The following is a 17,319-nucleotide window of genomic DNA, read 5'->3' on the forward strand; positions in this document are numbered from 1 at the left end:
AATTTGATAGGCAGAATACATGGTTTGTAATTGGAATTTTGTCTAACTATATTACTATTTGCACTAACCTAAGTTTATTTATGTGTGTATATTCGTATTCTATATTCTTTAGCTTGCTGATGCTAATAGTGGGCTTGAAATTGTGAGAGAGTCCATAGGAGATGAAGTAACTCCAAATGTAAATAGTGACCAGCCATCATCGGAGCAAATATCTCCAATAACATCCCAGCTTCTGTGGTACACTCCTCTAGAGTCTGCATGTTGGAATATCTCTATGTTAGCAAATAACACCAGAGAGGTTTGCATAATCTTGAAGTTAGCAATTAATTCTACATATCATTGATCAGCCAAAATTCTCTCATAGTGTTCAAAGAAGCATAATAGGTCACAACAAGCCTTCAAGTAATTTTCTTCAAAATATTATTCATATTTTCCCTACATTGTGTGATCATCATATCCGCAATAAAAGTATGTACGTCATCCATATACCAATGCCCATTTTTCATTCACATCAAATAAATTCTTTAATCTCATTGAGATTATGCTTCTCGAACATATTACTCCATGTAAAATTGCTAATAACCAAATCATCTTCTTCCTCATAATCATATAGACACTTTCAAATTATGAGAAAATTGTTGTAATCCGTGAAACACATGACTCAACCTCTTTACAGCATTTTGGTACAAATGCCAAACACAATATATGATAAGTTATAAGAAATATTTCTAAGAAAAGTCTCAAAAAATCACTTAAAAGACTCAATGGTTTCATACTATAATAGAGCTGCACCAAACACCATTGTTTGCTGATGATGATTGACCCAAAAAAATGAAGCAAATAATCTACCATATTCATTAGTCTGATAAGTTATGTCAAAACCAACAACATCCCCAAAAAGACCATAATCACTTATTGAATGTTCCATCTACACAAAAGATGTTAGTGATCAAATCATCCTCATCAAGTTGCATTGAATAAAAAGAAGATGAATTATCCTCTTTCATTTTTGGGAAGTATTGGAATATAGCTCCAGCATCTCCTTTTTTTATCTTCACCCTTTGCTTTCGATGTATGTAATTCTGATAGTCTTTTCTATAAAACCAAGATTTTCTTGTCCCCCAACTTCTCCACTCATCAATTCGACAGTTGCTTTTGCTGAAATTCATGACATCTCATGTAACACCCCATACCTGGAAATACTATCCCTTAATTTAATTACATTGCATTTAGGTATTACAATGCGTCATATCGTTAAATTAGTCTTTTCTAATAAGAAATTATTTTTATAGGGTTTCAAAATTTTTTTTTTTAGCATTGGAAAATAGAACATGACAATACGAGAGTGTAGGTGCAAACGGTTCGTTAAATGGAGTTATAACCGGACAGTTACGAGTATTTTCGTTTGTGGGGAATTTTGGTCATTTTAGCCTTGTCATAACTTAATTAGATCATATTTCTCATTCCCCCCAAGCCATTTTCAAGTGTAAAACAGACCAAGGACAGAGAGAAAACCAGCTCTAGCCTTGCCGCTCACATTTTCCCTTGCCAGCGCCGATTCCGGCCATAATTCTTACACCAGTCTCTTCCTTGCCTCATGGGCTTCCTATCTACATAAGCATCAAGACTTATCACGTGTGTGCGACGAATCGAAGGAGAGAAGATTGAGTTATTTTTCGGCTATTATTCGATTTTCGGCCAAACTATCGAGAATTTAGAGAAACCTCAAGGTATAAAGTTGTTCATTACCTCATGGGCTTTCTTTTAAGTATAATATTGCATATGTATTGGAGGATTTCAAAAATTGAAATTTGGGCCAACATAAGGTACCGCTGCTCTGTTGCTTCCAGTGGCTTTTCACGACCATTTTTATTCTTTTTAAGCTTTATTATACTTCCTAGAATGTGTTAGTATTAGTCAAAGTAAAATTTTTGAAATTTGGACAAGAAATTTGGGTTTTATGTTGAGAATAAATTGGGAAAATTGTGAATTGGAAGTGTTGGAGTTAGAGGGAAGCTAGTGGAAGAAAATTAAGACGAATATTTGACAATAGAAAGATTTGGGTGACATTACGTCAAGGAGAGGATACGATTTGTTAGGATGCATTCATGTTTCTTTACTTAGTTTGTCCGAATTGAGTTTAAATATTTTTTAAATTATTATTGGCTAGGTAATCCAATTGAGCAAGCTTCCATGGACATTCCCGAGATGCAACTCACCTAGTCACATTTCATTGAGTTAGACTTTGTTTTAAATAAATGGATGCAATTACTCCTTTGATATTCGATTTCTTTGGTTATCTATTTATTTTTTCATGAAGTTTATTATGATTTCTCATAAATTAATTGTGGTGGTTGTTACGCAATTTTATCATTTATGTTTTGAAGTAAATTGCTTATTTTTGGGAAAGGAGGGAACTTTTCAAATTCTTTATTAAATGATATTTTAAATGTTGATCTGTTTACGAAAAGAAAGAACATTTTATTTTGGCAAGGTAATTTGTATTTCAACTTACCTTACGAGTACCCAACCCTTGTACGATTCTACGATCAGTTTCCAGGTTATGTGCACGTATAACCTCTCACTCTGCTTGTGTACAGATGAACACACAAGTGTACAACCAGCTTCCTCCGCACAAGTGCACAAGTGCGCACAGGTGTACAACTAGTTCTTCCCCCTCCTTCGTTCTGCTCATGTTGAGTTTGCTCAACTTGGGTTGTGATGCCCTGGAAATTCGTATTTATTTTCCGAGGATTTTTCAGAATTTAAATGGTGGGTATCGGACGGTTTCGTGGCTCGTGGATGGAGCAGAAGTGTTTCGGGCGAATAATTATTCAGGAAGCGTCATTTAGGGGGGGCATAAGGGTTGACTTTTTATTTGTTGGGATTCTCCGAAAACTTCCTTCACGAAAGTTGTAGAGCGTGTCGATACGAGTTCGTCGACATGCGGAATGAGTGAATCAGAGTTCGTATGAAGAAGTTATGAGCTTCGGAAAAACTTTCCATTTTGGTGTAAAAGGTCGAAAATTTTTGAAAATTGCAAAAGAGCCCAGATTTCCTAAAATAGAAACCCGAACTTTCCTCTTCTCTCCCGAGCCCGTGCGCAGCCTCCATTTTCGCCGGCTTCATTCTCCCTCCTCCGGCCACCATAGGACGCGATTCAAAGTAGGTTCTCTTCGCCTCAATCCCCTCTTGAGGTCTGTGGAAGAATTGGAGCATGAAAAGAGCTGTGGAGGGTGGTGCAAGGTCGAGAAGTTTGGCGGTGGAGCTGCGTCGGACCCAGATGTGAACTTCACATTTCAGCCACCTTTGCCGGTGATTCTTGAGGGCTTTTGGAGCTTGGAGGACGTAGATGCTTCCCACAAGGTGGCTTGCATCGATTCAACTCGTGAAGGTCGAATTTTGGAATTGAAATTATAGGGTTTCAATCGGTCCGATTTGTTCTAACGTAAAATTCGATCGATTGGTTTATAATTGGACTTTGGTGTATTTATGAAAGTTTAAATTGGAGTTGAGATGAAGAACTTTGGTGTTGGGAGTTTTGTCAAATTCTGACTTTGAGCCGACGGCAGCGCTGCCACTGTGTTGGTGTTTTCCTGCTGTTTCCGGCCACCTCAGGGATAGTTTCTATTCTTGAGTTCGATCTACTCGTCGATATGAGCATTTCGATATATTGTTTGTAATTTTTGGAGATCGTATGAGCATGTTAGGGTTTTTACGGTTTCAGACCGTTCGATGATTCGATCCGTGAGGATCCGACTATCCGATTGACTTATGGTTTTGACATATCGATCGTAGAAGTATTCCGGAGACATTGGGTGGTCTTGGATGTGGTTTTCGCCTCGATTGGCGTCACTTTGGGGATTTTAGTTCAAAATAGGGGTTTCGGACTTAAATCATTTGTGGATTGTTGCTAAGTTGAAACCGTATGTGATTAGGTACTTGACGAGGTATCATTGGACTGTTGTTTTACGGTGTGGCTGCCTTGTTCTGTATTAAAGACTCAACGGGAGTTTCGAGGTGAGTAATCTCACAAGGTTCATTATGAACGGAATTACCATTATTGTTTTGGCGTTAATTATTTAACTGCAAACTATAGTTGGTATTAAGTAGTAACATTCCTGAGTGAATGTCTACTTGTATATATATATATATATATATATATTTATGTGAAATATATACGTGGAGGTGGATTTGTGTGATAAAACAATAATTATGGGTGAGTTCATTTTATTGTTTTGGGTGTGACTTTTCGTGAAACAATGCTTTGTGAAATTGTTGATTTGTATTGTTTTGAAAAGTGTTGTGTATTGTGGAACATTTTAGTTCGTGGGTGGTTTATTTAAATGTGGGTCTTGTACCGGGAGTAATTGATAGGGATCAATTACGGGGAATCTTTTATTTTAGATTCGTGTAACATTTTGGGTCCAGTGCGACTCCTTTAAATGTTTTGGTATTTATACCGTGGATCCAAAGACTTACGAGTTGAGGATCGTGGATCACGAAATGTGATTGTGGGTGGAAAAATCAGGATTTCACACCTTTGGCCGGGTTTGTGGATACGATCAGTTAGAGCTCTAGTCTGTCCACCGTGCTTTGTTTCTTGTTTGAAACATGAATTGTGTGAGTTTATCTCGTGATTTGTGTGGGTTTATCCCGTGATTGTTTATTGATTTAAACGTGATCGGGTGAGTTTATCTCGTGATTCGTGTGGGTTTATCCCGTGATTTGTTTATTGATTTAAAAGTGATTTGGGTGGGTTTATCTTGTGATTCGTGCGGGTTTTTATCAGGTGATTTTGTTTGAGTTGTTTTGAGTTACTCATACAGGCTTGCAAAAGCTTACTGGGTTCTTTGTGTGGCAACCCGGTGCACCATTCAAACTGTGTTGGGGTTAATCCTGCAGGGTAGGATAATCGTGGCTGAAGCTGGGGTAGCGTGTTTGCAGCTTTATGATATAAAGCCAATTTTGTGATTTTACCGTTATTAAGACCTCCGCTTGTAGTGAGCTCTGAGAAGCATTTACGTTTTATTTTGTTGTTGACAATTTAATTCGTAAGCTCGTGTATTATGTTACTCTGTGGAGCCAGTCAATATTGGAATTGTGGGTTCAGGGGATCCATATGTACTTAGGTTAAATGGGAAAAAGTTTCAAAGTATTTTGTATTGATGGCTGAACGTTCACGCATATATAATTATTGGGTTATATATCGATTTTTATTGTGTATAAAATCAGGGGCGTGACATGGGTGCATGACCAGTTGTCCGCCACAGTCTGCCTATTTTGATTTAGCTCATTATAGGTGTTTGACAAGTTTTTGGACTAAGTTACCTTGTAAGCAAATATCTACTTTACTCTCCAGTTATTACCTCCAGCTTTCTTATGAGGCCTTACTAAAGCAAAGTGCTTATGTTGTTACAAGTTTATCTCATAAATTGATATTTGAAGGTATTTGTGACTTATAACCTTGAACTTGTTTTTTTTATTATAAGTGGTTAATTGCATGCCAAAGGTTTATGAAAGAGAAATGATTTTAATAAAAAAAGATTTATCAAAAGTAGTTTCAAATATTAAATTGATTAGAAAGTAGTTTCAAATATCGAGTTACAGTTAAAACTCGATTAAATTTGCAAAGTGAAAGGTTTAAGAAGTACCTTGCCTACTATACCATAACTCCACCACAACGACTACAGTTCTGTGAATGGATGAACACTACAACATTCCCTGAAGGGCATGTACCAATATATCCCAAAATGTTAAAAATGGGAAGATCATGGGTTTAAAGAAGCATGATTGTCATGTGTTGCTGCAATGGCTACTCCCAGTTGGAATTTAGCTATTCTTGAGCAAAGATGTTTGTGATCCTATAGTTGAATAATCAAGTTTCTTTGAACATATATGTTCAAAAACATTAAAGGTGGCATATTTAGACCGATTGCAGCGTAACATTATGATTATTTTATGCAATATTGAGTAGATATTCCCACCTGCACACTTCGACATCATGGTCCAATTAGCTATGCGTTTGCTATAAGAAGCAAAAATTGCCGGGCCAGTTTGATAAATATGGATGCTCCTTATTTAAAGGTAATAAAAAATCTTCTTATTTATTTTTATTGATTTATTTGAATAGTATTTTACTATTACATTAATGTTTACTTTGTAGGAAGTTGGGGATTTACAGTATTAGGTAGGTAATAAAGCTCAAGCTGAAGGTTCTATTGTCGAGGGTTATATTGCAAAAGAATCACCAACTTTTTGCTCAATGTATCTAAATGATATTGAGACGGACTTCACTCGACCGGAATAAAATTATGATAGGGTGAAACGAATGCAACGTTGTCTATTTTTGCTCAAAATGTTCTACCACTTGGTGGCTATAAAATGGTTGGTTGGATAGATAAAGAGATTAAACTTTCTTATTGATATATCTTGGACAATTATGATGAAGTTGAACCCTTTAAAACTGTGGCTGAACTTTGGAGGGGCTCGATAAAACTGCAATAACCAAACAAAAAGATTTGTGGCCTACTCTCTTTCATAGAACTAAAGTCATCAATTATAGAATCAATATTGAAACTATTAGTAATTACCCTTTCAAATATGATCATACCAAATTGTAAGGAAATACGATAAAATTCTAAATCTAAAATTGATAAATACAAATTTTTCAATGGTTTAAATGCACCTTGAATTCTTTTAAATGAATAATATTGATTAAGAGTTGAGATCTGAGAGAGACTAGTCTTGAAAAGATTTTGATAATCTTTGAAGTAGTTTGAAATTGGACTGAAGCAGACGATGTAGAAGACGACCTTGTAGGAGACAATGTCGAAGAAAATTCTTAAAGACCTTTTCCTTTCTACTTTGTATACCTAATAAATATTAATAATAAAAAAGGATGTAGAAGCACTGAAGCAGTATGACTCTTTTCAATAAAATGATGAGATTGGAAAATCCTAGAAGACGTGGGAATAGCAAAAGGCAACGCCTAGAAGTCTAGAAAGTAGGAAATTTTATTTTAACAAAGAACAAAACAGCTAAGAAATTCAAAAAGTGATGGTATAATAGATTGGAAGTGATACCTATATACATATATATATATATATATATATATATATCTGTTGACTATTATTCTGACTCATGTACTATATATATAGGTTGTTAAGAAACTCAAAAACATAGGGGGGCTAGGAGGCGGCCCCATAAAGATCCGTCACTGCTTTAAAACGTGAGTGGTAAATTTGTATTGATTATCAACTTTATATTTGGCTCATTTATTTGATAACTCTTTTCGTTGTTGTGTATGTAGTCAACATTATGAAATATTGAAAAGAGAGATTCCACTCACGCTAGAAGAGAGACAAAGAAATTAGTTTCCTACATGGTTCAAGACTTATATTAAGAAATTATATAACTAGGGATGAAGTGATGTGACCAAAGAATTATATGCATTTTCATTATCATTTGGACCAAATGATAGTGTTGGTACCTATACAATCTACAATGCAAATGGTGTTCGATAACATGTCAAACAGCTAGAGTAAACTAGTACAGTGCAGAATAGTGGGATCATGGGATTTAGATTAATGAATATAGTGATTTAGATTGAGGTGAATACATGTCATTTTTTTTAAACATGGTTAAGTTTCAATTGTTGGTATTGATTTTCATTTTTGATATTTATATTTTTATTTGGCTTAGTATTGTAATACTTATTGTATTATTATTATTTTTTTACTGTTGGTTATTAGGATGTTGGAACCAAATAAGACATCGGTTAATTACAGGTATGGTAATCCCTTAGTTTGAATAATTTCTCAAGTTTGTTTGTATAAATTTCTAGTATGATTACATATATTGGTCAAGTCTCTTATTTATCAAAATGTTGTTTGATTCACACGCAATTTACGAGTGTTTCTAACCCTAATTACCTTGAAATTAGCGAATACTCAAGCATTATTTTGTTGTATTACTTTGTTTTATGCATTTGTAGGAAATTATGGTCAAGAGAGGAAAAAGACGAAAGAAGTAGCAAATTCGAGCAAAAAATCAACTCCGACTAAGTGACGAAAAGTCAACTAGTTGACCATCGGGTCAACCAAGTCAACTTAGCCCAATAACAAGAAGTCTGAGGCCCAAGACCAAAGAAGCACACAAGTGAAGACCCAAGCTCATTTGTATTACATCTTTGTATTCAAATTTCAAATTCAAAATTGATGTAATGACAATAATAATTAGTGGACCACACACCTCACACACATCACACGTGGATGGAGATATTTATTTATGTTCACACTAGGCACACACTCACTTACACTTTTACCCTCCTGTTTTCTTTTTATTTTCCAAAATGTTTTCTAATATTCTAATTCTCTACATTTTTATTAGATTGTTTTAGTCTTTTCATTTTACCCATTTTCTACTTGTTTTTTAGCCCTTGGATCTAGGGATCCAATCTTAACCCTTGAACCCAAAGGGTTATTTAAGTACATTTGCACACACATTTCACAAGCTTAAAACCCATTTTTCTTCACCCTAAGCCTTTTGGCCGAATTTGGGGACTGCTCTCCCTTCTCACCTCTTCTTCTCTTCTTCTCTTCTTCATCCCCCATTCTTCACATGTAGGCTTGCACAAGGAGGAGGCACACACATCTCCGGTATCTAGGCCACCATCTAGGCCTCGTCAACTGGCCGGGCTGTGCCTGGCCGGGCCTTGTTACATTTTTAAATAATGGCGGGTCGGGCCGGGCCGGGCTTTATTGTAAATCAAAGGATCCAAGCCTGTCCATATATAGCAGGCCTTGCAAGTTTTATTTATAAATAAATATTTAAAGACACTAATATTTTTTTTTAATCAAGCTTTGAAAATTCATTGGATAATGATCAAATACAACCAAACGGAACAAATCTATATTGTACCAAAAAAAATTCTATATTTATATATAGACACTAATTTATTTATAAATAAATTTTTAAAGACACTAATTTTTTATAAATCTATATTTATATATCATACACTCCAAAAAGCAACCTCTAGCAATTCAAAGAAAATAGGAAAACCGACCGTTAGATGTGATTATTACAAAAAATTATACGTGTGGTTAAAAATTTAGTCAATTTCATCATAGTTTCGAACCCGATCGGATTAGTCAACAGTAGTCACTTGCATGTTTTCTTGGTTGACTGATGGCGTGATGACTGCAAAACTTGCTTATTTTTTTACATCACGTTTGTAAATATTTCATCGATGGATGTGTGTGGACATAAGATAAAAATTTCAATTTTTAATTACAAATACGTTGGCCTATACTAATTTGCCTCCTAAAGTTGTATGACTTATACATTGCATTTAAATTGTTGAGGTCCATTCTAAAGCAACCATGAAGTGGAAGATGAATTTGGAGAAACAAACCGCTCGATGGAGAGATTGTAATGTTTTATGGTGGTTGTAAAAATTCTAGCCAATTTAGTTCTCGTTTCGAATGCGATCAACTAGGTCAAACTTAGTTACTCTTATAAACCTATATTTATATATCATACATTCCAAAGAAAAACCTCTATAAATTCAAATAAAATGAAAAAATCGACCGGTGGATGTGATTATTACAATAAATTATGAGTGTGATAAAAAATTTAGCCAATTTCACCATATTTTCGAATCCGATCGAATTGGTCAACCGTTGTCACTTATATGTCTTCTTGGTTGACTGATGACATGACGACCGCGAAACGTGCTTATTTTCTTACATCAAGTATGTAAATGTTCCATCAATGGATGTGCGTGTACATAAGATAAAAATTTCAATTTTAATTACAAATACGTTGGCCTATACCAATTTGCCTCCTAAGGTTGTATGACTTATACATTGCATTTAAATTGTTGAGGTTCATTCTAAAGCAACCATGAAATGGAAGATGAATTTGGAGAAACCAACAGCTCGATGGAGAGATTGTAATGTTTTGTGGTGGTTATAAAAAATCCAGCCAATTTAGTTCTCGTTTCGAATTCGATCAACTAGGTCAAACTTAGTTACTCTTATAAACCTATATTTATAAATCATACACTCCAAAGAGCAACTTCTAAAAATTCAAATAAAATGAAAAAACCGACCGGTGGATGTGATTATTACAATAAATTATGAGTGTGGTAAAAAATTTAGCAAATTTCACCATATTTTCAAATCTGATCGAATTGGTCAACCGTTGTCACTTATATGTCTTCTTGGTTGACTGATGATATGACGACCTCAAAATGTGCTTATTTTTTTAAATCAAGTATGTAAATGTTCCATCAATGGATGTGCGTGGACATAAGATAAAAATTTCAATTTTAATTACAAATACGTTGGCCTATACCAATTTGCCTCCTAAAGTTGTATGACTTATACATTGCATTTAAATTGTTAAGGTTCATTCTAAAGCAACCATGAAGTGGAAAATGAATTCGGAGAAACGAACCGTTCGATGGAGAGATTGTAATGTTTTATGGTGGTTATAAAAAATCCAGCCAATTTAGTTCTCGTTTCGAATTCGATCAACTAGGTCAAACTTAGTTACTCTTATAAACCTATATTTATACATCATACACTCCAAAGAGCAACCTTTATAAATTCAATTAAAATGAAAAAACCGACCGGTGGATATGATTATTACAATAAATTATGAGTGGTAAAAAATTTAGCAAATTTCACCATATTTTTGAATCCGATCGAATTGGTCAACCGTTGTTACTTATATGTCTTCTTGGTTGACTGATGACATGACGACCGCAAAACGTGCTTATTTTTTCACATCAAGTATGTAAATGTTCCATCAATGGATGTGCGTGGACATAAGATAAAAATTTCAATTTTAATTACAAATACGTTGGCCTATACCAATTTGCCTCCTAAAGTTGTATGACTTATACATTGCATTTAAATTGTTAAGGTTCATTCTAAAGCAACCATGAAGTGGAAAATGAATTCGGAGAAACCAACCGTTCGATGGAGAGATTGTAATGTTTTATGGTGGTTGTAGAAAATCTAGCCAATTTGGGTCTTGTTTCGAATTCGATCAACTAGGTCAAACTTAGTTACTCTTATAAACCTATATTTATATATCATACACTCCAAAGGGCAACCTTTATCAATTCAAATAAAATGGAAAAACCGACCGTTGGATGAGATTATTATAATAAATTATGAGTGTGGAAAAAAATTTAGCTAATTTCACCATATTTTCAAATGCGATCGAATCGGTCAACCGTATTCATGACATGTAGAATATATATGCACATATTCTATATAGAAGTATGAGAACTTCCAATTTCACCATAAGCCAAATTACAACAAATTCACACTCACTCACACACACACACACATATATAACATATACACACATACATACATACATACATACATACATACATACATATATATATATATGTATGTATGTATGTATGTATGTATATGTTATATATATATATATATAAACACAAACACATATATAAACATGTCTAAAAGTTCTGAATCTTCAATAATGATGATGCGGCACACTGAAGATTTCCAAATATATGTGTTGGGCCTTCTAGATATGAACTTGTAAAAGATGTTGCAGATTCCCGTCCAAGCTGAATTGCCTTCACTTAAATTGCCATAACTCCTAAAAAAGTCGAAATCGCAAACCGTAAAATTTCTCAGAAACTAGACACATGGGGCTTACCGTGCATATAGGGTACAGCTTCTAGTTCCATTCGAGCAGTTCCCAGTAATTCAGCGAAGTTAGGTTCTAGACATGAACTTGTAAAAGATGTTGCAGATTCCCTTCCAAACTGAACTGCCTTAACTTAAATTACCATAACTCTTTCTGGAAAAGTCAGAATCGTAAACTGTAAATTTCCTCAGAAATTAGACACATAGGGCTTTCCGTGAATATAGAGTACAGCTCTTAATTCCATATGAGCAATTCCCAGTAATTCAGCGGAGTTGGGTATTCTGTACAACAGTTTTCTGTGTTAGTTAACTCAGCTTAGTTTCTTTTCTTCTTTCTTTCAAACACACCTACAAAGACACTAAACTAACTTCAATAAATCATAAATAAGGAGAAATAAACATATATATCAAGACTCCAAGAGAAAGAGGCATAGAAATATGAGCACATCAACATACATATATATATATATATATAATATAATAGTTTACAGGCTTTTACGGGCCGGGCAGGATTTTTGCGGGCTTTTGGCGGGCCTCCATTGGCCCATCGAGGAGGGATTTTGAGGGCTTTTTGAAGGGCCGGGCCAGTCTTTTGGCTCTCCGGGCCTGCGGGCCTCCATCGGCCCACTTGATCCGCTGGTTTTTTTATGAGGCCTACCACCATCCCTACATCATGACTTCATAAAGGTAGCAAGAGAAGCTTGTCATGAAGTTATGGCAATAGCTAATGACAAGCCTTGCCTTAACTTTCATGGATTTCTCCTCTCTTTCCCTCTTCTTTATCTCTCTTATTTCTTGTTTATGGTGTTGTTTGATGTGTTTTGATATATACTTGTGTGCCTCATGGGTTTAGGGTTTTGAAACCGAAGTTTAATTTTGTATGGTTTGGTTGAGGAATTAATAAAATTGATGTTTATTCATATGATTTGTGTACTCTTGCTTTAATTTCTTCACTCTAGATGTATGGTTTAGGTTTTCCCCTCCTTAATCTATATTTGGTGTGTTGGAATTGGAATATTAAATTGGGAAATTTATATTTCAATTTAGATTATGGCATGAGTATGGTGGAATTTGCCCATTGCATATCTCTATTTCCATTTGGATTTCTTAGATTGTGGTTCTCCAATCACCCAATTTTTGAGTATGATTACCCTTGATTGTTGGAATAGTATTCGAAATTGTTGGGTAGGGTAATTGTTATAACAAGTACTCTTTTCGACCTTATTATTTGTGGTGATGGTTGCTAGTGTGTTACAATCAATTGTCGAAACCTAAAGCATTTAGTTTTGAGCACTTATGGCCTTAACAAGGCATAAGGTTTGAGACTAGGATAGGGTAGCCAAAACCTAAGTATTCTTTCCTTTTCTTGTTTTTGCTTAAGATTTGACTACTATTTTATGACACTAAATTTAGCTTTCTTTTCGATCTCTTAATGCTAAATGGAAATCCTACAAAACATTTGAAGCATCATTTGAATTAATCATCATAATTCCATATGATTTTAGATTTGTGTGGAGAAATTTGAATTCCATGGTGACCCTTGATGCGATGCATCCCATCCTATCTATCTATCTTATTTTTATGTCGTAGTTAGTTAGTTTATTTATCATTTATGAAAAAAAAAAAACATTGTGACTTTCCCACTACCATTCATTTATAAATCCATGTGGGCGTGAGCATTACAAGCACTTTTGTTTATTTCACGACCCAATCTAGGCCTTGCTTGGTGCAAGGCCGTCTATGTGACTTTGTGTAATGCAAAGTCATGCCTGAATGAGGCTCGGTGCATTTTTTAGCATTTTTTCTATTATTGTTTGTTTGTGCAAGTGATTTTCGGTAACCTAGAACCATAGGATTCTTAGCTAGCTCGTAATCCCTGAGGTACGATAAACCGGAACGTAAATACTTCCATCTTTGATGACCGTGTTGATTGTTATGCGATAGGTGAATGAAAAATGTTCAAATCATTGTTGTGATAATAGTATTGTTTGGATTTCATGTACTATTTGAACAAAGAAAAAAAGTAGAGAAGAGTGATGGTGACAGCTACACTTTAAAAAATATTCAAGTTTGCAAGAGGATCTTCCAAAGTTGAGAACTTGATGGAGCTTCATGACAATGAAGGAGGATGAGCACGGCTTCTTGACTTTGGAGATGAAAATCGAAAATATGAAAGCAAGGGAGAGGTTTACGAATTGATTCTGGGATTTGGGTATGTTAAATGACGTCTAATATTGCCATTATATATAGGAAAACGTCACCTTATAATCCTTGTTCAATATTGCTTCAGTTTACCAACTCAAAGTAAGAATAGGTTTTCCTTTGTTTTTTCTGATTGATCCACATATCTTTGATTAATGAAATAATTCCATGTCATCCTAATTGTATCATCCTCTCCAATCTATAATCTTTCACAACTCTAGGAAGTCTTTGACATTAATTTCTTCTAGATTCTTCTCAATCTCATGGCACAAGCAACCCTCAAGAACTCATGTTTCCTTATTTGATAATTATTCTTCTTTTCATGTCATATACAAATTTCCTTTGCACATGACGTTGGAGAAATCTTCTAGAAGCTTCATAAATGTTCTACAGCTCTCCAAGTTCTCACATGTCTCCTAGTATCATCAGGACTCCTTATGTCAATAGGTTTTCTAGTCCAAAAAGGACTTCTTTGCCGTAACTTTTCTTGAATATTCCGGAACCTTCTCGAGCACTCCTTGTTCAATAAGGATTCCTTATGACATTAGGTTTCCTAATCTAATTAGGATTTAGTTTTTTTTAGTGAAGTAGGACTTCTAATTCCGCGATTTTAAGAGTTTAAATCCGAGTCAACTTCTAATGAATTCCTTGAGAAATTGTGAAACCCATATTAAATGTCTTGATGTTAACATAGATAACAAAATAAAACATTTGTGCATCACTAGCATGCCAGAAAATGTAGTACAAAAACTATCTAATTTTACAAAAAAATATTACTATATGGCAGGAAAAAAAATAGAATGTCTTTATTATAAAATGGCAACAACATTCTTAATTTTTGTCATATGAGTCATCAATAGCAATGGTAGATTTTGGACGAGATGACGAACCGAAACTGACCCCTCTTTGCAACTCTATTTACATCAACACATGAATCGAAATTTGAGGTATGGAGGAATAGAAATGAAAATCTTGGGTGTCTAAGATGACGAAAATCATAGCTAGAAGAAAGGGAAGAGAAAAGAATAAGAGAGGAGATGAGAGAAGAAGAAGAAGAACAAGAAAAAGAAGAAGAAGAAGAGGAGAATGTGCGGCAGTGAAAAGAAGATGAAGAAGAAGAAGAGGAGGAGAAAAGAAATGAGAGAATAAAAGAATAAGAGAGGAGATGAGAGAAGAAGAACTGAAGAAGAAGAAGAGGAGGAGAAAAGAAACGTGCGGCAGTGAAAAGAGGAAGAGAGAGAGTAGAGTAAATATGTTTAGAATTATATAGTTAATAAATAGTCAGAAAACGGGCCTTTGAGTTTTTTTTTTTTTTTTTGATTTCTTAGGACCGGGCCCAGACCGTTTTATATTGCTTTCGGGCCGGGCCTTGCAAAATTGTGAAATTTGTTTCAAAAGCCCGGACCGTTTGGGCCTGTTTCGAGTCTGTCCGGGGCCGGTTTTTTTATTTTCGGGCTAAATGCCCACCCCTAGGCAATAGGGGTCACATGAAGCGGATGTATTGAAAGTTAAAACAGGACAAAAAGAAACGTAACTACCAAACTGATGGAGATGATGGCATTACGGCTGCTATCTCAGGGGATGTGTTGAAAGTCAAAACAGGACAAAAAGAAACGTAATTGCCAAAATGATGGAGATGATGGCATTACGGCTGCTATCTCGGGGGAGCTTTTTTGGTTTCTATTTTAAGGCTTGTGTGCCATTGATATCTATCACCATCTCTGTTTGCTTCCATCGATACAAATCGGTGACACATAACTTGGTATAAACTAAAAGATAAATTGTAATATACCTAATGCCTCTGTTTTTTAATTTTGCTTATGTATTGATCTTACACTGACACAGAAATAGTAAAAATGAATTCTGGATTATGATTTGCGTATGTATTTGGATGCCAGTGGCTATGTGTGAAATGTGTACACATGAAATTGCCAATCAATTATTCATAGATCAATGCCATTTTTTTTTGGGACCAAGATCAATGCTATTTCATAGTACGTTGAAACTAGAAAGTTAGAAGTGTAGAGATACTATTATGGATTGTGATTGAGATGTAGGTTAATTTTTAACATCAGATGGTACTTACAAAGCCTTTTCTTTTCTTTTGAAAAAGAAACTGAAATTTACTTTCTGCAGGATTGTGAAAATACAATCACAGCAATGACTGAGATTGGTTCTATCAAGATTGTAAGTTTAGCTTCACTTTTTTGTTTTCTTTTGTTTTATCCATGAGTGAGACTGGATCTATCAAGATTGTAACTTTAGCTTGACTTTTTCATTTCTTTCATTTTGTAGGAACGTACATATGAAGTGCTAGGTAATATATTTACTAGGAAAACAGACCAGAATGTGATCAGAGCCCTGGAAGGTACTGGCTTTGAGCACTATGCTAGGATGAATGATCTGCTTAGCAAGAGCAGTGAGAGCAGAAAGCGTATTACACATTCTTTGCCTCTCTTATCACTTCTGGTAGAAAAATACAACCCAGGAAACAAAGATTTTGTTCTCAATGATGTTACATTAGCTCCAACTGTAGATGATGTACATCATATAACAGGGCTGCCTATTAATGGCCGTAAAATATCTGAGGTCATGAAAAAAACGTACCAGAACTTTGGGCTTAAGAAACTTTGTGAAGAGCTTTTAGGGAAAGTTCCCAATAATTTTGGGAAAAAAGATATTCTTCAGTTCACTTGGCTCAAAGAAAATTTCATGATTGTACCTCATGATGTGGAGCGTGATTCTCCCATATTTGAGCAATACATACGTACCTATGTTCTGTACGTGATTGGCTTAACTCTGTTTCCTACATCTTCTCCTTCATCAGTGCATACTAGTTTTTTGGAATGTCTAAGAGTTATTGGTGAAATTAAGGACCTTAATTGGAGCAGTGGGGTGTTAGATTTTATCCATACGTCCCTTGAAAAGTGTAAGAATAAGGGTAAAACTATTGAGGGCAGTACATACACTCTGTTGTTAAGTACTGATATTACTATCGAGTTGCTAATTTTACATCAGCTGCTTTTGCGTTAACAAGATTCATGTGTACTAACATTTAATTTTTATTTTATAGATTTATTTTTTCAAACACATCTCAAAGTGAGCAGGCGTGTTTTGTGAATCTAAGCCAGATATGACACAAACACCAACATTGGTACACTAGATATCATGTGCTGAGAAGACTTTAAATCTCTGTTCAGCAGGCATTAATTAGAAGATGAGAGAACAGTTTACTTCAATTTTGACAACCTTGGAAGTACAAGATGTAAGTTCATATTGATTTAGAATCTTAAATTTGGATTTATTATTACAGTTTATGATTAAATTTATTCTGTTGTAGGTTCATGAATCACCTTGTCAATGTTTTGAAGCACTTAAGGGTATGAGTCAATTTTTTATGAATTACTACTTTTACCCTAGA

The 17,319-nt window shown here is 34.8% G+C and overlaps 1 protein-coding gene across 1 annotated transcript; it reads left to right on the plus strand.

The window, feature by feature from the left end:
• The first annotated feature begins 16,058 nt into the window (after positions 1-16,058).
• On the plus strand, positions 16,059-16,931 carry LOC112184267 (protein MAINTENANCE OF MERISTEMS-like). Its single transcript, XM_024322535.1, has 2 exons — positions 16,059-16,085; positions 16,194-16,931. The coding sequence occupies exons 1-2, from the start codon at positions 16,059-16,061 to the stop codon at positions 16,929-16,931; spliced, it is 765 nt and encodes a 254-aa protein (XP_024178303.1).
• Positions 16,932-17,319: the final 388 nt, after the last annotated feature.

Source organism: Rosa chinensis, chromosome 2 (genome assembly GCF_002994745.2).
Source record: "Rosa chinensis cultivar Old Blush chromosome 2, RchiOBHm-V2, whole genome shotgun sequence".
Taxonomy (NCBI): Eukaryota; Viridiplantae; Streptophyta; class Magnoliopsida; order Rosales; family Rosaceae; genus Rosa; species Rosa chinensis.

Bases quoted from the DNA above. Each gene is read 5' to 3' on its own strand.
- LOC112184267 (XM_024322535.1), top strand. From the start codon at position 16,059: ATGACTGAGATTGGTTCTATCAAGATT. The intron at 16,086-16,193 runs GTAAGTTTAGCT...TTCATTTTGTAG, and splicing joins AGATTGGTTCTATCAAGATT to GAACGTACATATGAAGTGCT.